Here is a 22,663-nt window from a genome sequence, read left to right on the forward strand (position 1 = left end):
TGGGGTTAGGTCAGACTTTCATCTTCTCTATAAACGCTCCCAAAACTGACACAACAGGGACCTTCAAAAACACAACTTTGAACCAGCAACTAATTCATTTTCAATTTGTTCTTTGTCTTGCTGTGAAGTCCCCAACCTCTTTCTCATTATATCTGTGTCTTGTTGTTTTATCAGAGCACAAATGGGCCAAGAAGAAACATTTTTAAAGAAATTAGAAAAACTTTTTCGATTTCCCTTCTGTATCTGTGTTGACTCACTGTCAGAATGAAACATTCCCAGTCAAGGTCAAAGAGGAAAGAGTTTCTGTTTGTGCAGTTGGTCAAGCTCTGGGAAAGACCATACATTTTTTTAGCTCACATATTTTCTTCACCAGAAACAGATTAGGAATTTGTTATTAATTTTAGTATTTTTTTATTGGAAAGAATATTACTAATTTGTGAAACATTTTATAACCAAAGACATAGATATGATAGTGATATCAAAATAAATAACCAAACTGAAAATGAATAATCCCCAAATGTTTATGTAAATGTTTTATGTTTGTGATTGAGAAAATGAATTTGTTAAACTTGTGACTGAATTCATTTATTTTATTGACCTAGTGATATTGGGCGATACAAAAATTAGATTAAATTGAATTGAATAAAAATGGTTTCCTGGCCAGCAAAGAATATGCGCTTCTCCACTACTTTGCAAAGATATATAGTCTGGACACTGGTTTTATCTCAGTAAAGGCAAGAGTGTCGGGGTCGGGGGCTGATAGTTTTTGTAGAGATCTGTCCATTCTGTGCTCTTGTTCTGACATTGACCACGGAAAAAAAATATAAATCAATACTATGCAGTGGAAAAGTGTCTTAAATCTCTGACCACTACATACATATTCCTTATTATTAGATTACTGCAGTAAAAGCAGACTATACAGTGAGCCCCATCGACTTCTTTATTACATTACTGACAGCAAAAGTGTGGAGTTTGTCTACGTCATATAAGAGTGAAGCTTAGTCTAACGTCCGGACTCTGCAGTCTGTCAATGTACATAAACTGACTCTAATATGTTAATGTAAACCTAAATATTCCCCCAAAACATTAGCAAAGTGTCTGATTTCATGCTTAGTCTTCATGCACGTAGCAGTAATGACAGTTTGATTCGTAACATGCTGTCAAATGTCCTATGTCGTCCAAAAAGGGCCCAATCTCACAGAAAATCTCTGGCTCGAGGCATGTTGTGCTTATATGAGGTGTGGTGCTGAAATATGGCCTGTCTCCAGAGAAAGGATTGTGTATTAGAATGAGAACTCAAATGCCTGCTAGAACTGCTCCAAACTTTTAGCTTTTTTCTATCTATATCTATCTTTAGCTATATCTATATCTATATCTATATCTATATATATATATATATATATATATATATATATATATATATATATATATATATATATATATATATATATATATATATACCAATATTTTTTTTATTATTAAATCATTTATTTGAAATGAACTCAGCACTTTAAAATAAAACAAATAAACATTTATCGTATTTTATCAACATTTAAAGTGAGCTACTGATTTGTACTTCTGTTGTTATTGCATTTCCAGTAAAGCAGGAATTATACAAGTGGGTTGATTTGTGGAAAATGTTCCATGTTCATGTGCACAATGTGCCCTTTCTCTGGGTGGCTTGAAAATGACTCTGTATATAACTTATTTGCTGTTGAGATTGGCCGCCCTTTGCAAAATCAAAGATCATACAACCGAAAAAGGGCAATGTGGATTGTTTTCATTTACTAATCAAACAGAGAAGAAGTAACTTATTCTTTTTTAAGTAAAGAAACTAATACTCTAGGAGGACATCTGTCCTGTTGCTTTATAAATACTTTAAATTAAAAAAAAGCTGAGTAATATTCCATATGTTCGCTCTGCTCTGTTGTCAGATGAGGAAGGAGCCTCAGGATTCTCAGGCCCTGGTCCATCACACTATGGATCATTCAGGGGCGGAGCTCCTTCAGAGAATTACGAAGACCAGGGCTTTGGAGCAGGTCCTGGTCCTGGTCCAGGAATCGGCTTCAGTCCAGGACCGTCCCCATCAGGACCCCCTTCTGGACCCCCGAGCATCAACTACAACAACATCCAGGTCCCACCTGGGGCACATGCCCCGGCCAACACTCCTGCAGACCTGCCTCCGCCCTCAGGTACAAACAAGCACAGCTTCAACCATTCAAGTATCGCAGGTTTCTATTTTGTTGAATTCTTATGTAACACACTGCTCCGAGTTGTTAAATCCTTAGATATTGCACCATTAAAATAAAATATACATTTTATTTTTATATAAATTGCTTACCTCTACTTTGGAGTTTTGCATCTTTTTATCTGTCATGTTTCATTACTTAAAAATAATGTTTCCATAGATATGTCATTGATTTGCCAGGAATGTTCCATAGTATGGCATTAAACTTGCATTAATTTGCATTTAGTAAATCACTTTTTATGGGCTAAAAATTGCTTTGCCTTCTAACTATGAGCGGTGTTGCCTCTCCGCAAATCTGACTTGTTACTTGGCCTGGTGTTGGATATGTTTATTGCCAAACTTCAGGCAAAGTACAAGGTGACCAACCTTCTACCAGAAAAGCACATTTAACACTTTGACAGAACAAAACATGACTAAAACTACCACAAAAGAACCACTTAATATTCCATTCAGTGGCAAGTTTCAAACCACCAACTAACCTTGAGTCTCCTCTTCTTTTGTTCAGTACAACACAAGGACAATAATAAACACCTAAAGAATCATTATGCATTTCTATTAAAACTGGCTTGTCCCTTTGTCTGCCTGTTGTAATCTGATTCTTAATTTCCCCTGATAACTCTTTAATACGTGACGCGCTCTCCATTCTCTGGCACTAGACTTTCCCCATAGGCTTTGCTGTTGCTCTAAAACTAACAGTGGAGTGTGTGTGTGTGTGTGGCGGTCTGGCTGTAAAACATCCAACCAACGTTTAGACAAGTCCTCCGGAGGTTTAGTGGGATGAGTTCAGCGCTCCAAAGAGAGATGATCTATTCTGATGGTGTCACACAAGACTATTTAGCTCATTGAGGAGGTTTATGTGAAGACGCAGGCAAACGTGTGGCAGAGTCTAGTCTGAGTTGAGGTTAAATTAGGTAATAGATCATACAGTGTTTATCCAAATGCTAAATTGATTAAATAAATAAGAATTATCGAGGTATAGAAGTGTCAACAGCAAGTTCTTTGTGTCCTTTATTTCCCAACTTAACTTCATGGTCTTTCTACGTTCTTAAAGGAGACATATTGTGCTTTATTTAGTTTATCTAGTGTTGAATTATAACTTGAGTAGATCTTCATTGTACATTGTGTTCATTGTAAACTGCAGTATTGATTTAAAAAGGCTTAGTAATAAAAACTGGAGTCACTGAGTTTGCATTTTTCTGCATGAATCAACCACAACCACTGATGAAATGCTCATTTAAGCTGATTTAGCATACTATGTCCCCTTTAAAGGTGAACAATGCACACCCTCCACCAGAAGAGTTATAGTGCACCTTTAAATCTTTGCTCTTCTCGATTTCTTTTTTCTTGGCAGTTTTAACCTCAGCATCCTTCCACACATATTCCTCACAGAAAACCGAGGTATTACTCATTTATTATGTTTGACAGAGCCGTCTAAACCAGTGCCTACACCTCGTACGATGCCTGCTGTCGACCCCGCTCTCTTCAACGCTCAGCCCCAAGGTAACGCACTCAAACCAGGAGCTACCGTGTTGAGGAAAGTAACACGTTGTATTCCAGTGTAAATACCTTCAGGCATAACATGTTCCTGTATGCATCAAGCTACATGCCTTGCCATGATTTATACAGTTGATTTAGCCTATTTTATCTTAAAACAATTATAGTTTCAATAACAATTTAAGCAAAAAAAGTGTGTCACTTATTTAGTGTTCCGTTATTTTTGGCTCAGCTGTTTGATGCAGCGTTTCACACAATCACCTGCTTCGGAATGGCATCTGGCATAAAATTAGGGCTGGGCTTGTATTGATTTATCACAATTTAGGATTAGATGTTTTTTGTTTTCATTAAAAAAAAAACTAATAAATGTGGCTTCCAATCTAAGTTTCATTAACACAAACGGGCACGCAATTATCTGTGTTTATTTAAATAAAAAATATAAAACAATACCATTTATTTAAAGTCTGAAACCTGTTCCAAACCCCATGCTTTTCCTGGCAGAGGACGTATCAAGCTGATCATTGACTGTTTGAAATGATTGGATCTCAACTTGATTACATTTCTGCTATTTTCACAGCCCTATACAAAGTTCTGCTGAAGTGCTCATAGTAATTATTCACTTGGACATAATTACTGTTCTTGGCGCCCAAACCAAAGCCCAAACCAAATCACTAAACAATATCCAGAAAGAGGAAGTGGACACGAGCGGTAAGGGCAAAAGCACGTAGAGTTTTCACTTTGTACTGCCCAAACATGGTCTCAGAATCATGTCTATTCTATAACAACGTACCTGTTCTACTGCCATGGAAACAGTGTTTACAAAGCGCAAAACTTAAAGGTGCACTGTGATTCTGCAACCTGTGCTTGTCATGGAGAGGTACCTATCTTTGTGATAAGTGAAAAATGAATGCATGTTCAAATTAGAAGGGAAAAAAAAACATTCCTATTTTGCACATATTCAATGACGTGTTGAGGTGTTTGTATTGCTCAAAAATACCTTAGAAAAATGTTCATACTGTGTACTGGCTCGCCTCTCCACAAATTAAAAAAATACTTCTATGTAGAGGTGGGTGGCAATATATAGGCAAGGCAAGTTTATTTATAGAGCACATTTCATACACAAGGCAATTCAAAGTGCTTCACACAGCAGGAAAAATGCATTAAAATCCCAAAGAAATTACAGAAACAGAAATACAATAAAATAACAAAATTAAAAATTAAATAAAAAGCACCTAGCTACAAAGGGTAACGTGTTTTCGGAGTCCAACTCCTTTTTAAATCCTTTTTAAATCGGTCCAACTGATTGTATGTACTTTTACATGTCCAATGTGTTTTGGAGTCCAACTCCCTTTTAAATCAATACAACTGATTGTCTAAACTAATGAAATCACAAACAAAAGAGAAGAATGCAAATAAAAATCCTTTCAGTCATATGCACAGCTAAACAAAACTGTTTTTAGCTTAGATGTGAACATTGTCAGAGTAGAACCTGTCTCACATCTTCAGGAAGACTGTTCCAGATTTTAGCTGCATAAAACTGAAACAGATTCCCCATGTTTAGTCCTGACTCTGGGCACCAGCAGGAGGCCGGTCCATGTTTAGTCCTGACTCTGGCACCAGCAGGAGGCCGGTCCATGTTTAGTCCTGACTCTGGGCACCAGCAGGAGGCCGGTCCATGTTTAGTCCTGACTCTGGGCACCAGCAGGAGGCCGGTCCATGTTTAGTCCTGACTCTGGGCACCAGCAGGAGGCCGGTCCATGGGTAGTCCTGACTCTGGCACCAGCAGGAGGCCGGTCCATGTTTAGTCCTGACTCTGGGCACCAGCAGGATGCCGGTCCATGTTTAGTCCTGACTCTGGGCACCAGCAGGAGGCCGGTCCATGTTTAGTCCTTTCTCTGGGCACCAGCAGGAGGCCGGTCCATGTTTTGTCCTGACTCTGGCACCAGCAGGAGGCCGGTCCATGTTTTGTCCTGACTCTGGCACCAGCAGGAGGCCGGTCCATGTTTAGTCCTGACTCTGGCACCAGCAGGAGGCCGGCCCCTGAGGTCCTCAGAGTCCGAGATGGTTCATATGGCACTAACATGTCCAAGATGTACTTTGGTGCTAGGCCATGGAGAGACTTGTACAGAAGCAGAGCTGCTTTAAAGTCTCTTCTCTGAGCCACAGGAGCCAGTGCAGAGACCTGAGAACAGGACTAATGTGATGGTACTTCCTGGTTCTAGTCAGAACCCGAGCAGCAGCGTTCTGGATGTACTGCAGCTGTTTTACAGCTCGTTTGGAGAGGCCAGTGAGCGGCCGTTACAGTCTAATCTACTGGAGACAAACGCATGGATAAGTCTCTCCAAGTCTGGTTAGACAATGTTTTTTAGATGGTAAAAAGCTGCTGATGTTATTGATATGACGTGGCTATTAAAGTTCAAGTCTGAGTCCATTATTACCCCCAGATTTCTAATTTGGTTTGTAGGTTTTAGGGCGAGACTCTGGAGGTGACCGCTAACACTTTCTCTTTGTTTCTGTGTTCAAAGACGATTATTTCAGTCTTGTCTGAGTTCAGCTGGAGAAAGTTGTTTTGCATCCACAAACTGATCTGTTGGATGCAGTGACAGAGTGAATCCACTGGTCCATATTCACCTGCCGATAGTGAAACATATATCTGAGTGTATAGAAAGTTAGATAATAATGTGTACGTTGTTTTTAATATATGCCAAATTTGAATTTTGACTACAGTGTGTAGTTTATAGTAAAACATATTGCAGGAAGAGCTGATTTAAAATAAAAGTGATAGAAAGGAAAAAAGCGCATATGGTGCTTTTTCTGCACATTTCTGACATTTCACTTTTGTCTGATAATTAAACACATTTTTATTGGATGGACATCATATTGTCTGACTATCATTATCGGAAGACTCCAAAAAACAGAAATCTTTTGTTTCAACTTCTCCCATCTCTATTTCTATGTGGCACGAGCAAAGCGGCTGCATATTTGCCTCGTAATTGCAGGCACGGGCGACCTCAAAGTGACACTAAACATGAGTCCAGACATTGTGATTAAAGTCTGTGAAGCCTGTGGTGTTTTCTACGGCACACTGTCCACGAGAAAAGTTACAGAGCGCATCTTTAACCTTGGATTTGACTTTTTGGACGTTTTCTGACGCCCTCCCACTGAGCCCCCATATGGCGTGGTTGTGATCTTCCTCGTATGATCTTAACTCAGTTCTGCAGAGATTTTTTTAATGTATGTTTGAATTTTTAAGCCAGAGTAGAGCGGTAGATGTAACGGTCGTGATGTTGTGGCTGTATCTTAAATTAGTCTATAAGGGAGCCGTGAACATCAGTTTCCCTCCAGATCAAACTTGAGCCTGACCAGAGCAAGTGGGCAGAGCTCAGCGGGTGACCGACTTTGACATAACCTTTTCAAAAATCAATGTAAGTTTGTATTTTATGTATGCGTCCGCCGCAGCCGGAGCCCTTTATGTGAAATGCCACCTTTTATATTCCTCCATCTTTCAAAGCACAATGCTTTTAGTGAAGTAAAGCAAATGAATGGAAACAGAAGGTTCTTATGTGACCAGGACTGTATATAGGTGCTCTATGTAATCTTATTCCTCCATGAATATGAGTCTGTTTGTAATAAACCACAGTGTTTTGAAGCTTGAAATACAGATTACCACTGTCCACTGACGTCTTTTTCTTCAATGTGTCAAATGCTTGCTCTTACTGCTGGATTGTCCCTCCGGTGGCCGCTAGCCAGTAAAAATCTATAAATGAACCGCACCGTTGTATCGGCCGCAGGTTTCAAAACGTGGGAAATAAGTAGCGGCTTACAGTTCGAAAAGTAGGGCATTAACGTGTGTGTTATGAAGTGTTCCTGAGGAGAAGAAGCTGCTCTTGTGGTGAGAGGGTCAGCAGGTCAGCCGGCTCGCTGAGCTCTTGATCTCTCTTCACTGTACACTGACGCATCATTGCACCTGAGCTAATTAGACTCTTGTTTGCGATTTCAATAGACTTCAAATAGATTTCATATAGCGCACCTGCATTAAGCTCCTTCTGCGTGCGGCTGCTTCACTTTGTTGCTATGGGAAATGCTGCGTTCCAGTTGTCCTCGGAGGTCAGATTTTCCAAGCTCCTACTTGTAAATTCACACACACACATCTTCCTACTTGGAAACTCGGGCAACATTACGGACCCCCAAGTTTATCCGAGTTAGACAATACAAAATGGCTGCGCCTTGTGAATGAATAAAGTTTAACATCCAACAGTATTTGTTCTATTTCACCTTTAGTTTCTCCCTAGTTTCACCGCTCTCTGTGAACCAGCTCCTGAGGTGCCGTTGAGCCGCTACAGTTTTAATGCTCTGTGATGCTAATGTTGCTAACGTCAATATGGAGCTAATGTAAACAAAGGCAAAAAAAACACTTTCAGACTAAGCCTTATAAATCGCAAATGTAATAACACTGTCTGGATTAAAGGTGGAATGGACGATTTTTTGGCCCAAATCTGAGTCTCATTTCCTCGTGGCGTGGACTGCCGATTAGTCCTGCCACGTATCAATCATAGAACTCACCGACCGCTCACCTGCAGCCGCGTGCGGCTCGTCCCCAGGAGAGCAGCATGTTTCCGCGTGTCTAAGCGCATGGATCTATCATAATATAGTTCCCTCAGTGTACGGGACAAAATGAAGACAGAGAAAGACATTTCGAGCTCAGAAGAGACGGAAATCTACGGAGACGAGAGATGCGATGCGATCCGTCGCGCTAATAAACAAACGCACGTGTGGCATCGAGGCTTTTTTGTGCGTCCGCTCGAGTTCTCAAATCGGCAAAAAAACTTCCATTACGCCTTTAATGTATCTTGAACTTATAATGAACTTTTTTAGCTGATTTGAGCACTTTCCTGCTTTGTATTACTTGTTTTGAGTTGATAGTGTACGAAACTGTAATCCACTGCTCATTTTTTTTCTGAATTCGACACTGAAACACAGAAACTCCGAGGATAAATGGAACGCAGCATTGTTCACTGTTTTCACTGCATTCATTTGTGCGTTGTGGCATGGACCCCTCGAGGTGCGCACAACGGGATTTTAGTCCTCCTTTTAAATAACATTTCAAGGTTTGCTTTGCTGTGTTGTTAGCGGCGAAGGAAAGCTAATGTGCTCTTGTCGGAGGCGGAGGCACATTCATTGCAAGTTATATAATGTCAAGTTTTTCTTGTTAATTAGTAGTGTTTTTACAATTATAAATCAAATGTGCATATAATAAAGCCAGAGTCACACGGTATTCAACTCGGTAACATCAGTAAGACGACGCCAAGCCGCGGGGCCAGAGGAAACACTGGTTATTGTAATAATCCAAAATACATTTAAATGAAGTTAGTCATTTGACTCATTAATATTGGCACTTGTGGTATTCTCTAATCCTCCAATAGTATTCTCTAACTCCACAATTTGTTTGCTCTCTCTCTCTCTCTCTCTCTTCTCTCTCTTCTCTCTCACTCACTCACTCACTCACTCTTTCTCTCTTGCTCGCTTGTTGCTCTCTCTCTCTTGCTCTCTCTCTCTCTCTCGTTCTCTTGATGCTCTCGCTCTCTCTCTCTTGTTCTCTCTCTCTCTTGCTCTCCCTCTTGCTCTCTCTCTCGTTCTCTCGCTCTCCCTAAATCTCTGCTGAGTATGTGAATGTGGCTGTTTCCCTTAAACGGTAAATTAAGAAAGTATTTAATAACAGGCTTCCAACTCCGGTGGATTAGTGCCGTCTGGGTACCACAGATTTCACCAACCACTCGTCCCGCTTTTGGGAAATAAAATGCATTTTCAGCACTGCATGGATAAATAGGTGTTATGAATTATTCAGAATCTTCCCTAGAGTCTTTTTAGAGATGATAACTCCAACATAATTAAAATAAGTACATTTGGGAATACTTTTGCTGGTTCTTATGCATAAATAATGACAATACATCTCTGGGCATGGCAGGTTTTGGCGTTTGTAACAGTTGGAGCCAAGTTGAACATGTGATTTTAATTCACAAACTTGGCGCCTCTTCAGTTTTTGTTTTCACTCTATATTTTCGGCCCCTAAGTGGGATCCGTAACTCGGTGCCATAAGGAACAACAAGCAAACCAATGAAAACAAAGAAAAACATGACCAAAAACATAATTTTAGGAATAAGAAGACATTTTTAAGATAATCCAATCAATAAAGAGGACTGAATGTTTGCCAACTTAGGTTGTTTTCATACAGCCACATAAACAGCCGCTCTGAATGGCTTCCCCCACATGCTGGTGCGTGTGAAAGCGACTCACTTCTGCCTCTGCGTTAGGTGAAGCCTCCATGACGTTCTGCTCTACCATCACTCTCCCTGTGCATTTACCTAAAGACCAGAGCGTACAGCACGGGGAGAAGTGAGTGTTAGGATGCGCATTTACGTGGCTCTGTTCGCTCTAAGCCCGTTGTCATAGAAACAAGTACGGTGGTCAGCTGATAACATCTTCGGGAGATTCGGGAGATTGTGGAGCGCCAAGTGTGAACAGGACCAAACCAAAAGTGAAGTAAACAGATCTAAATCTAGTGGGCCACTCCACAGAGCGGACAGCATGTGAAAACGCTCAGTGGTCTAAGAGTGGTAGGCCTACTTATTTGACACATTTGTTTGTTCCAAAACCATATTTAAACTTACTTTTATAACAAATTCAATTAGCCATAAGTCAGGAACGTGTGATCAGCATTTTAATTTAATACTGTATTGTAAATCGGCTGGTAAATTGTTTATTTTATGTATTTGAATTAGGACATTGCATAATCACTGTGTCAGCGGCAGCTTCAACGTAAATATGAGTTAGCACAATAGCTAAATACATCCATTGTCCTAAGGCAGATAAAAACACTAAACATTACAAGACATTAAACAGGCAATAGACACATAGTATGAGGTGTTACAGTGAAAACTTTGATTATTATTATTATTTACAGTAAATACAGCAGTCAGAAGTTGAAAGAGCCCAGAAAACACATAAGATCCTCTGTGGCTGCAGGTCTGTTTTGTTTTTGTTTTTCAACCAATTGTTAAACTGTTTTGATGGTAGAGTTGTCACAGTTTCTGATGTTCTCTGGCAGTGTATTCTGTTATTGTGTCACCACCATCCTCTGCCTTTGTACATCAGTCTCCTCTAATGCTCTGGGGCTATTAGTGTGGTTTTTTTACTTATAAAATCCTCTAAGGGTGCAGGGGCAAACCCATTTAGAGCTTTAAAAAGAGGCATCCAGGAACATCTGATAACTTTCAAAATCCAAAATGTTACAATAATGATAATGTAAATGCTTCTTATCTAGAGTTATCAAAGTTTTCTTAAACAAAGACTTTAAGTACTTTTTCCATATAAGGCCTTAGTTATTTTATTACTTGGTAAAATGTGTGACGGGGCAGGTCCGTCCCTGCGGGCCCGGGAGAGCATGTGAAGAAGCGCGCGCCCGTTTCCGTGACTGTGACGCGCAGCGCAAACTCCTTTTATATCGCAAATACACATTTTAAACCCTTTTACCACATTTTCTCCAGCCAGTTTTGCCGTGACTAAGGGTGCACACTTAGAAGCGTCAGTTCTACCAATGCAAAACACGCTAAATCTACTGCTACACGCTCCTGCGCGCCGCCTCCCCCCCTCCTCCTCCTCACGTGGTCCGTTTTGGGCAAACCCGGAAGAAAAATCTTTTGAAATTGAAATCATATTTATATTTCGCCCGCCTGTTCAATATATTTCATTTAAAAATCCGTAAACCAAGTAATAAAATAACTGCGGCCTAACCTACAATATGTCTGGGGCCATATTGTAGGTTATATGACTTAATATCATTGAGGCCGACGCTATAGATAAGGCCTCATATGTTTAAGTTACATTTAATACCGGTAATGTTGGACAGTTTCTTAACATGGACTTTGGAAAGTTAAATTAGAGTCAAAGATTCTTCCGAGATATTATAATTGTTCACCCGCATAAGGTGTAGGCAAGAGGATTGTCTCATCAATGTGTCTGTGACTGTCAATGCTAGTTTCATAATATAGTCTAAAGATAACCTCTAAACACTGCTCTTTTACTTTCAAATCTATATTTTCATTGATTATATGTTTTAATGTCTGGAAGGTTGACCTAAAGTTCTGCTTAGTTTCCTGCCCAGTCCAGGCCACAGATTTGAGACACTTTTATAGCTTTGCTCACCTATAGATCACAAACAAATAAAAGGCGTGAAATACCTAATTCCCTGTTATTCTGTGTCAATTAGTACGTAAATATCCATGAAGAATTGCAGTGTTCTTTATAGTTCAGTCAGTCGATGACTTATGAACCACATACTGTCTCTAACTCAGTGAATGTGCAAATGCTTTTCTCTCCATGGATGCCATTCATTTGAGCAAATAAGAGAAAATACATGTGTTCAAAATGGCTTTGATTGTAGATAAGACTTTTAAAGTATAGGTACAATAGGCTCCTCCCCACAAAAGAGATTCTTAATCTCAGTGGGACTTGCCTGGTTAGATAAAGGTCAATAAATACATTTTAAAAATTTGCGAGTTATGAAGTGAAGTGACATAATTTAAAATAAACAGTTTTTAATTAGAAAATACAATATCATATCATATAAATACAGTATCATAATTATAAAATCAACAACTTACAGGTCATCTCACAACCCACGCGGGGCCCCGACCCCCCACTTTGGGAACCGCTGCAATAATGTAATGTTAATAAATCTAAAATGTATATAAAACAATATGAGTTACACACACGCAGCCAAAATCTTGACTTTATTGTAGTATGACACATCATTTCATTCAGAGTCATTAATATAACAATATAAATAACTGATATAATATGAAGATGATATAATACATTATTTAACGTTTTTCTTTGAGTGTGTTTGTGCTTTATATAGGCACACATAACTCATGTCTAATAAGGCGGCCCTGAGGAGACTCTCGCTCCATTGGCTCAGAGCTGTTGCCTGGAGATGAATTGCCCGGTGTTAATTAACAATATGACGTATATAAGTCCTTATTGGCGACAGTAACGCCCTTTAGTTCATAACAATTCTCTTTTTTTAAACCACTGTCATCTCTAGAGCCGTTAATATGAGACAAGATTGAGTTGATAGAGCTTGATTTAAAACAGGAAAAAAGTGCCAGTTTATACGTTGAATGTTGTATTCTTGTTTGGTAGTTGATTTTAAACCTCAGATCAGACAATCAGACCATTGAAATAAATAAATAAGTATATAGTGAGTGTTATTGGAGTTAAATATAGATTCACTCTCTGCTATGTTAGACTGAAATTATAAGATCAAATAATTGTATTGAAAGAAGGAAAAAAAATGTGAAGATCAAATGATCAAAATCTGTCTAGGAATCAAACATTGTCAAAGTGGAAATCTTAAAACTGTGAAAGAATAGTTGCTTACACTTAAAAGTTAAAATTATTTATTTGTAAGCACAATCACTAAAGGTCCCATAACATGCAAAATTGACTTTTCAGCGCTTTTAACCTTCATACATTGCTCTTTGTGCTTCATATATGAGTGTTTTTTTGATTGATTCTCGCAGTGTTTAGCTATATTACAGACTATCTCCTTTCCTCCAATCTCCAAACTGACGGGGGGTGGGGCAAGACCGCATCATAACCACAGGCACGTATCACCATCCCCCCTCACCCTCCAGATATATAAGTCTATCTGTTCTGCGGACGCTGTAGAATTAACATCGGTTTAGTACACACTCTGTTGATCTGAAGTTTTATCGGTTGTCACTCACTCGCGCGCGGACGGAGCGGCTTGCGGCGGAGCTGACAGCTGTTCAGCCCTGTGTAGGTGACCGCACCCCGGGCATGCAGACTCACGCACCGCCTGCCTGCGCTGGAGCTACGGAGAATAAACGCTGTCGAATAATAAGTTTTATTCAGGCGTAGAGCCTTTGATCAAAATTGGGACTTGTGAACCATGGGACCAGTGGGCTTGGCGATATCTGAAAGAGTCGTGATTTAGGCCTAAAATATGGATCTGAGTTGATTGATCGCAGCTTTTCTAAATATCGACCTCTGTGTAGCTCATCCAAGGAGTTTGTGGCCTCTGAAAGCACTGGGGGCTCCATAATGTACGTTTGAGATCACTGTCCACGCTCTATCAGTGCAAAGGAACGCAACAAGTGACGGCAACGTATGACAAGGGGACCGGTCCCATCGTCTTTCACCGCCGCTAGAATCGAAAACGTGATTATTGAGTTAGTTTGTTTACACCCCCACCGTCTCCGGGGTGGGCAGGGCACACACGCTCTCGCTGAGACTACGTCACGGGTGGGCGGGGCACACACGCGCTCTGAGACTACGTCACGGGTGGGCGGGGGAGCCAGATCGCTCTTCGCAAGGGTGGGGGCGAATATTTCCGGGTTGGTGAGGGGGTCCAAGATCTTGGTGATATTTCTTAACTATTATGTTGAGAGTGTTGCACAATCCTTATTATTATCAATTATACACTTAGGATAGACTACGAAACGTGAAAAAAGCATGATATGGCACCTTTAACAGATGGCTTATTATACCTTATAGGTTGTAAGTAACTGCTTTTAAACCGCTTTCAAAGTGCTGCACAAACACAAAGCAATAAAAAACTAAATGTTTAATAAATAATAATGTCTCAAACAGTAAAACTAGTCACATCAAATCAAGGTAAACCAAAGAATTGCAATAAATAAGTAAAATAAGAATCGCTGTTTACAAAAAATAATGAGAATGGGCCTTATCCTGTTTATTGTATTTTCCGGACTATAAGTCGCACCGAAGTGTAAGTGGCACCAGCCAAAAAAGGCATAATAGAGAAGAAAAGAAACATATAAGTTGCGCTGGAGTATGAAATGCGGTTGCAAGTGTGAAAATAACAAATAATATTACATATAAGTCGCTCCGAAGTATACTTATATTTATACTTAACATAATATAATTATAAGTCGCCAAAACTATGAAAAAAGGTGCGACTTATAGTAAAATATAGGAAAATGCGGTATAGTTCATCCCATTAGATGAAATGCGATTTAACAGTGCTGCATAATATCTCATATCAGTTAATGCTGATTAATGCTTTAAAGGCCCACTGCGTAACTTTTCTGGTGCTGGCTACACTGCCTGCTTGTTATTGCCTTGCCTGAAATTTTCCTCAGTATGTCATTAAATGCATCTATGTAGCATTTCTTCAACTGCATGCATTTTTATTTATTAACTTGAAACACATGAAATCTGTTATGTGCTGCAGCTTTTTCAATACAAGAACAAGAACTCTCACTTTCCTCTCCAGATCTGCGCCGCTGAACTCTTGTAGGTTTTGGCCCGGTCCCATCTCGCTTCAGTCTGGCCTCTTGTCCGCTCAGCACATTTTCAGAGGACGCAGATCCGCTCGAGGATTACAGGCTTATGGTCGTAGCATTATTCAATTTCTGTCTCAAAAAGATGGTTTATAAAGTACTATTGCACTGAGAGAGGCATTACTGTGCAAACTAGTGGTCATTGTGCGAGTGCTCGAGAATAGCAGCTGTAATTACTGACATTATAGTAAGTGCTCGAGTATGTGATGCAAACGGAGCCATTCAAATGTGTATAGTCAATTCATGCTATTGAGAAACGCATGTTGAAAATGACCAAGCTTTTATCTAGGAACAACAGTAGCATGCGGTGACTTTTATGGACGGGCAAGCAGTTTTGGGGTGCAATATTCATCAATATTTAGTGGGTTATATTTGCACGCAAAAGTGAAAAAACAACGAATCCCCGTCCTCTGCCTGAAAGAACACTTATCCTACTGAGCTAAACTGCTGTATGGAGTAAATATGACTTCATAGACCAGTTCATTACCCAAATTAGCGCTCTGTTCTTAATTACAGCCTGTATTTTTAAGCCCCCGTCCAACCGGGGGCTTAAAAAAGGAAGGCTATGGAAAGCCAATATGTTTATCACGACCTTTTTTCGACACATAAAGCGGCGCTTTTAACGCGGAGGCGACTACACGGCTATTTGGAGTGGCGCCCGCTCGCCTCTCGTATCATATCGACTTTCCATACTCTGGCGCCGCCTGCGCCTCTCGGCCGTGCGGATCACACTCTGCCACTTAGGAGCGGCGTATCGCGCTGTATTTTACATGGTATTTGGCCGTGGAGGTTCGGCAAATGTGGAGCTTCGGCATTTTCCAGACCACGGCTCGGCAGCCAATCAGAGCCAAGCACACAAACTTTGTCGACCAATCAGCGCGCAGCATGCAAATTTTCACTTGTTAACAGTGAGCTGAGCAGTCATGGCGCGAACCGTGGCGGACTATTGTCAAACGCTTCCCGGCCCGATTTAATGATGATGTTCACTTTTCTAAAATGTATTAATAAAAATTACACCGTCCTTGCCCTCGAAAATGTCCGTCCACATGTCGAAATACCCCGTCCAAAAGACGGGAAGACGGCCCTCTAGCTAAAAGCCTGATGCCCTGTGACCTGTAGAGGCCACTAAAAGACACTGACTTCAGCCAAGCTTCAGCAGGAGAAAGGAGGGGAAATTTGGCTTTTTGGGATATATTTTGTATCAATTTAAATATAGTTGTGACAAATGGTAATTTTAGATTGTATTGGTCAATCAGTGCTTGCCTTGATTGCCCTGACCGCATGCCATTGGGAAGGACTTATTATCTTAAAAGAGACAAACATATTATGCAAAATCAACATTTAAGGGTTTTTAACCATGTAATAATTTGTTCTTATAATTTTCCCTTTCAACTCAAAGTTGTATTTAGAGTGATTTATGCATGTTTGAGTAATCTTTTCTCTCCACCATTTAAGTAATTTAAGATTTTGGTCCCAAAATCTGGGTTTTCATGGATGTGGGATTCAGCATCACTGCAACCATTTTGGAACGTAAAAATAAGAAATCCGCTGCTTGTTAATGAACTTCCGCCATCCACACAGTACATATATGTTTGACAGCACATTTACGGTGACGCTCTGTAAAGGGGCAGTGGACTTGCTGTTAAGTTGTTTTAGATCATAAACATAATGTCTTATGTAAAGGGAACTACATTTTAGTGCAGCCAAAATGAAGAATTTAATATTACTCTTTAAACTGTTGTAGTCCTTTGAAATTTAGTGATAAAGCCTTGGGAATGGAACCGTATCTTTACAATACTGTAAAAACGAATGTACCATGACAAGTTATATTATATAATTCAGCGATACATAAAATGAACCAGTTCTGTTTTTCATATTGTTTACATGTAAAAAATCAGGTACAGTCAGGTACAGTCAGGTACAGTCAGGTACAGTCAGGTACAGTCAGGTACAGTCAGGTACAATCAGATACAGTCAGGTACAATCAGATAGTCAGGTACAGTCAGGTACAGTCAGGTACAGTCAGGTACAATCAGATACAGTCAGATACAGTCAGGTACAGTCAGGTACAATCAGGTACAATCAGGTACAGTCAGGTACAGTCAGGTACAATCAGATAGTCAGGTACAGTCAGGTACAGTCAGGTACAATCAGGTACAATCAGATACAGTCAGGTACAGTCAGGTACAATCAGATAGTCAGGTACAGTCAGGTACAGTCAGGTACAGTCAGGTACAGTCAGGTACAATCAGATACAGTCAGGTACAGTCAGGTACAATCAGATAGTCAGGTACAGTCAGGTACAGTCAGGTACAGTCAGGTACAGTCAGGTACAATCAGATACAGTCAGATACAGTCAGGTACAGTCAGGTACAATCAGGTACAATCAGGTACAGTCAGGTACAGTCAGGTACAATCAGATAGTCAGGTACAGTCAGGTACAGTCAGGTACAATCAGGTACAATCAGATACAGTCAGGTACAGTCAGGTACAATCAGATAGTCAGGTACAGTCAGGTACAGTCAGGTACAGTCAGGTACAATCAGATACAGTCAGGTACAGTCAGGTACAGTCAGGTACAGTCAGGTACAATCAGGTACAATCGGGTACAGTCGGGTACAATCAGGTACAGTCAGGTACAGTCAGGTACAATCAGGTACAGTCAGGTACAGTCAGGTACAGTCAGGTACAATCAGGTACAGTCAGGTACAGTCAGGTACAATCGGGTATAGTCGGGTATAGTCGGGTACAGTCGGGTACAGTCGGGTACAGTCGGGTACAGTCGGGTACAGTCGGGTACAATCGGCTACAATCGGCTACAATCGGCTACAGTCAGGTACAGTCAGGTACAATCAGGTACAGTCAGGTACAGTCAGGTACAATCAGGTACAATCAGATACAGTCAGGTACAGTCAGGTACAATCAGATACAGTCAGGTACAGTCAGGTACAGTCAGGTACAATCAGGTACAATCAGATACAGTCAGGTACAGTCAGGTACAATCAGATACAGTCAGGTACAGTCAGGTACAGTCAGGTACAATCAGATACAGTCAGGTACAGTCAGGTACAGTCGGCTACAATCGGCTACAATCGGCTACAGTCAGGTACAGTCAGGTACAATCAGGTACAGTCAGGTACAGTCAGGTACAATCAGGTACAATCAGATACAGTCAGGTACAGTCAGGTACAGTCAGGTACAATCAGATACAGTCAGGTACAGTCAGGTACAATCGGCTACAATCGGCTACAATCGGCTACAGTCAGGTACAGTCAGGTACAGTCAGGTACAGTCAGGTACAGTCAGGTACAATCAGGTACAATCAGATACAGTCAGGTACAGTCAGGTACAGTCAGGTACAATCAGATACAGTCAGGTACAGTCAGGTACAGTCAGGTACAATCGGCTACAATCGGCTACAATCGGCTACAATCGGCTACAATCAGGTACAGTCAGGTACAATCAGATACAGTCAGGTACAATCTGGTACAGTGCCTTCAACTGAGATTAACATTAAGATTTGCTACATCATTACCCAGGTTTAATCGTATAAATGATTAAAATGACTCTCAGGGATGTTCAGTTCAACATATAGAACATTAGCCAAACAGTCCAATCTTTGCCCAAATCTTGTGTTGAACAAAGGTCGACTTCTGGTCTCAGATTGAGTTGATCCATTGTTAGTTGAGTTTGACTTGGCCGTGTCTGGTCCGTCTGCAGAGCCTCAGGACTCAGGACTCACATGGGTTCACTTACTGCAGTTATTACTGGGGAAACGCCTCACATCTGAACATGTCCAACCAAAACTCTTGTCTTTGCTCTTTAATGCTTATTCTTACACAGTGTATCTTTAGAGAGACTGTAACTTTAAATTCCACACAAATGATCTCTTTTTACACCAGACTTCTTTTGCCTGTTCCATTTTCTATAATTAAAGTTAACAAGTTTGAGGAGAGGTTCTGTAAAGGTGTTATCTCATTTTCAGGGGAATCGTGGCCCGAGAGAGGAGCCTTTTAATATGTGTTATATGATCAAGATGTAATTGTAACTCTTTTCAGTATGGTAGTGGAGGAACGTTGTTTTGCCAACGCTTCTTCCTCATTTATGTGCACTATTTAGAACATCTCTATATAATATTTGTTGAGTTTAACGTGTGTCCTCCAGCTGTACATTATAACACGTTTGATATGGGAACACGCCCTTCTCTGCTCCGTAGCTTCACTTCAATCATAAAAGCTTGGGTGGATTTCTTAGTCATGGTTTGAGTTAGATCGATTCCCTGGAGACCTATACTAAAAAGAAAATGAGATTTCACATGGCCTAAAGGAAGACAAAAGGTGAATGTGAGAGCAGTGACGAGTAATCAGTCTCGGATCAAATGGTTTGGAAGTTACAGAATGAGTGAGTTAAAGATTAGCATTTAGATAAGTCTGGGAGCGACCGCTGTCCAATCTCCTCATGACTTTTATGTACTTCAGGTGGCAAATGGGAGGGTTACGGCACAAATGCTTCCTCCAGTAATGATCGCTGCTTCTTCTTGAGGACGTCACATCTTACAGATAATGTGGTGCATGAAATGTAGGGTTAGTTTGAAAATGGAACTATTAAAATACAGTTTAAACGGGCCGTTTCCGTGTAACTGACAATCATATTGGCTGGATTTCCTCCTCGACGCACTGCAATGTGTCTTTAAATGTGCTTAGAGTGTTGTCAGTGCGGCAATGCCTGGATTATTTCTTTATGTGTTTGTGGGGAAGCAAATGGATGATTAAACCAAACATTTACATTGGACAACACAACAAATACTGTTGTAGTCTTAGTAGAATCATTTAGTTATTCATATATCAGAAGTCCACAACCTGAGTATCCCCTAAGTTTTGACTCACACTCCTCTTACTCAGTAAATAAAGTAGTTTATTGTAATATATTGGCCATTATTCTTATTACATTTTCTTTTCCTTTTTTCGTTTTTAAACAAAATACATTTATTACAAATAACATGTTTTTATTCAGATATCATTAAATTTAGCCCTACGCCCTAAGTAGTGCGATATATTATAGAGGATCTCACAATAAACCATTATATTGAGGCGACTTCATGCCACTGACACAGTGACAATGTTGGTAAAAACATTAAATAAATGAATCATTGAAGTTACTCATTTATTTGACCCTCTGCAGCTCAAATCTGATAATACTACAAAACAATACAAGTTCAAAGAAAAGCTTCACATATCAAGCTAATCCGTCATGTCTTGTGTGATCGTCGTAATAATAATTACTGTGACGTCCAACAATATTTTCCGTCTCGTCATTTTGTCTGACTTAGATGAACAACAACTAAATTGTTCAAGGGAAAGATTGCTTTCTCTCATGAAAATTAATTTGTACTTAATACTTGACAAATTATGTTTGTAATATATTAAATCTAAAGTATCTGATTTGTCTTTACTAATTGGTTCTTGATATCTATTCCTTGTGATTGACGATGCACAGTCTCACCTCTTAATGAGAACTCTAATGTGCTTTTAATGGAATTTATAAAACACAGATTAATATGACGACGTGCAGCAGCATAAACGTCTACAAAAAGGACTTATTATGAAAGCATTAAGAAACTATTGAGGTCTGGTCACCTCCATGTTGCACCGCCATTAACATGTGCCTGGTTGTATTTCTGCCAAGGTCTTATGAGGCTATTGTAAACTGAGGGGAGGTTGTATCTTAGACCAACTTTTAAAGAAGTGTTTTCGTTCCAAACACTCCTCTCTCAAACCATCCCTGCTCCAAAATGTAAGCAGGCAGAAGGAATGGTGTGGAAGAAGATGATACTATAATGCACGAGATATTCTGTTTTTCAGTGTTTGAAAAGTTATGCTTGATTAAATGTACAAATCTCTTCGTCTCATTCTTTAGGTGGGGTGCAACTGTCCGCGGACGACTTCACCCGGGCTCAGAAATACTGTAAATACGCCGGCAGTGCCCTTCAGTACGAGGATGTGTCCACGGCCATCCAGAATCTCCAGAAGGCTCTCAAACTGCTCACCACCGGGAAAGAATAACGCTTCTGTCCGCTCACTATCTCCATCTCCATCGCCAAGCTCCGCCCCCGACACACCGACTCACCACCAGAAAATAAAGCCACGGCTCCGGGCTCGCGACAATGGCCCGAGTGTGTCCCGAGATGGAGTTAAAGAAGACGGGTCAAAGCGGCAAGATGATTGGCTGGCATTTGACATTTGACCTCTCCTCGTTGTTGAGCAGTAAATGAAGATCAGGCTTTTCAAACCAAAACGCTGTCGGATGAAAGGCTTGTAACGGAACAGAAATCTTAATTTGCAGTGATTTATTTTTATTTAATAATCCGAAAGCTAATTTAATTTCCTCCAATATATTTGGAAGCTAATTCTAAATGCTTCAAAAATATATAGTGTTTGATTAATTCTGCCAACTTAAATGACCCAATTAATTGTAGCATTTCAGAAATATATGGTGCCTTTTCTACCAAATCATATCTAATTGTGTCCAGTCTAATACAACATTGATTTGTTTACATTGCTCAAGTTAATGATGTATTTAAAAAGAAAAATAAACTCTAAACTCGACTTTTAGACCCACATAGTTTACTAAAAATAATTATGCTAAATTTTTCCAATTAAACAGATTTACAAAAGAAATCCTTAAAGTTTTTTTATATTTGCTTTGACATTTTTACTGCCATCTTTTTGTGTCTAATGTTTTTTTTCCCTCTTGTCTAAATCCGGTTTTGTTCTATAAGTTGAAAGATACCCTGAAATTGACTATTTACAGGTTTAAGAAACGTGCTCTACATTTTAAGGCGGACTGGACTGTCTTTGCTGGAGTTGTTTGCATGGCACTGTGTCATTCCACCTTTAGAGATACTTTTATTTAACATTTTCAGCACTGATGTAAAAACAGGCCATTTGAATAAAACTTGCACATCCTCATCTGCTCTGCTTGTTCTTTCATATAAAAATACACACATTTTCCCTTTTTATGTACCGTATTTTCCGGAGTATAAGTCACACCAGCCAAAAAATGCATAATAGAGAAGAAAAAAACATATAAGTTGCACTGGAGTGTGAAATGCGGTTGCAAGTGTGAAAATAACATATACTATCACATATAAGTCGCTCCGGAGTATAAGTATATAAGTATAAATATAAGTATAAGTCGCACCCCGGCCAAAACTATGAAAAAAGGTGCAACTTATAGTCCGGAAAATACGGTACATGTAATGTGCACTTTAACATGTATACATCTGATTGATTTTGGTTTTGCTTGTAGTTAGTTCTAATGTTAATAATTTAGATTTACACCAGATTCATCTTGATGCAGTCTCGGTTTTGAAATGGTGTGTGTACTTGTACATCTTAAATTCAGTACTTACAGGATCATATGTGTGCATTTAATTAGCACACTTACTCATCCCTTCTCCATCTCAAGCCCTCTTTAGTTTGTTCACACCTAGAGGTCCTGAACATCTGGCTTTAGCGTCTTGTCGAGGAGACGA

At 39.9% G+C, this 22,663-nt stretch overlaps 1 protein-coding gene across 2 annotated transcripts in view; it reads left to right on the forward strand.

The window, feature by feature from the left end:
- vta1 (vesicle (multivesicular body) trafficking 1) overlaps positions 1 to 22,097 on the forward strand; it is a 61,567-nt gene extending 39,470 nt beyond the window's left edge. The window contains exons 6-8 of one of the 2 annotated variants that reach the window (XM_072440619.1): positions 1,935 to 2,192; positions 3,674 to 3,748; positions 21,046 to 22,097. In XM_072440619.1, the coding sequence (XP_072296720.1) occupies positions 1,935 to 2,192; positions 3,674 to 3,748; positions 21,046 to 21,191 (479 nt within the window). In that variant the 3' untranslated portion in view covers positions 21,192 to 22,097. The remainder of the gene's footprint in view (positions 1 to 1,934; positions 2,193 to 3,673; positions 3,749 to 21,045) is intronic. The other variant, XM_072440628.1, reaches the window with a different exon arrangement.
- The last annotated feature ends 566 nt before the right edge of the window (positions 22,098 to 22,663 follow it).

This window comes from Eucyclogobius newberryi, unplaced genomic scaffold (genome assembly GCF_026437365.1).
Source record: "Eucyclogobius newberryi isolate DKJ021-1_F unplaced genomic scaffold, fEucNew1.0.hap1 SCAF_1, whole genome shotgun sequence".
NCBI classification, from domain to species: domain Eukaryota; kingdom Metazoa; phylum Chordata; class Actinopteri; order Gobiiformes; family Gobiidae; genus Eucyclogobius; species Eucyclogobius newberryi.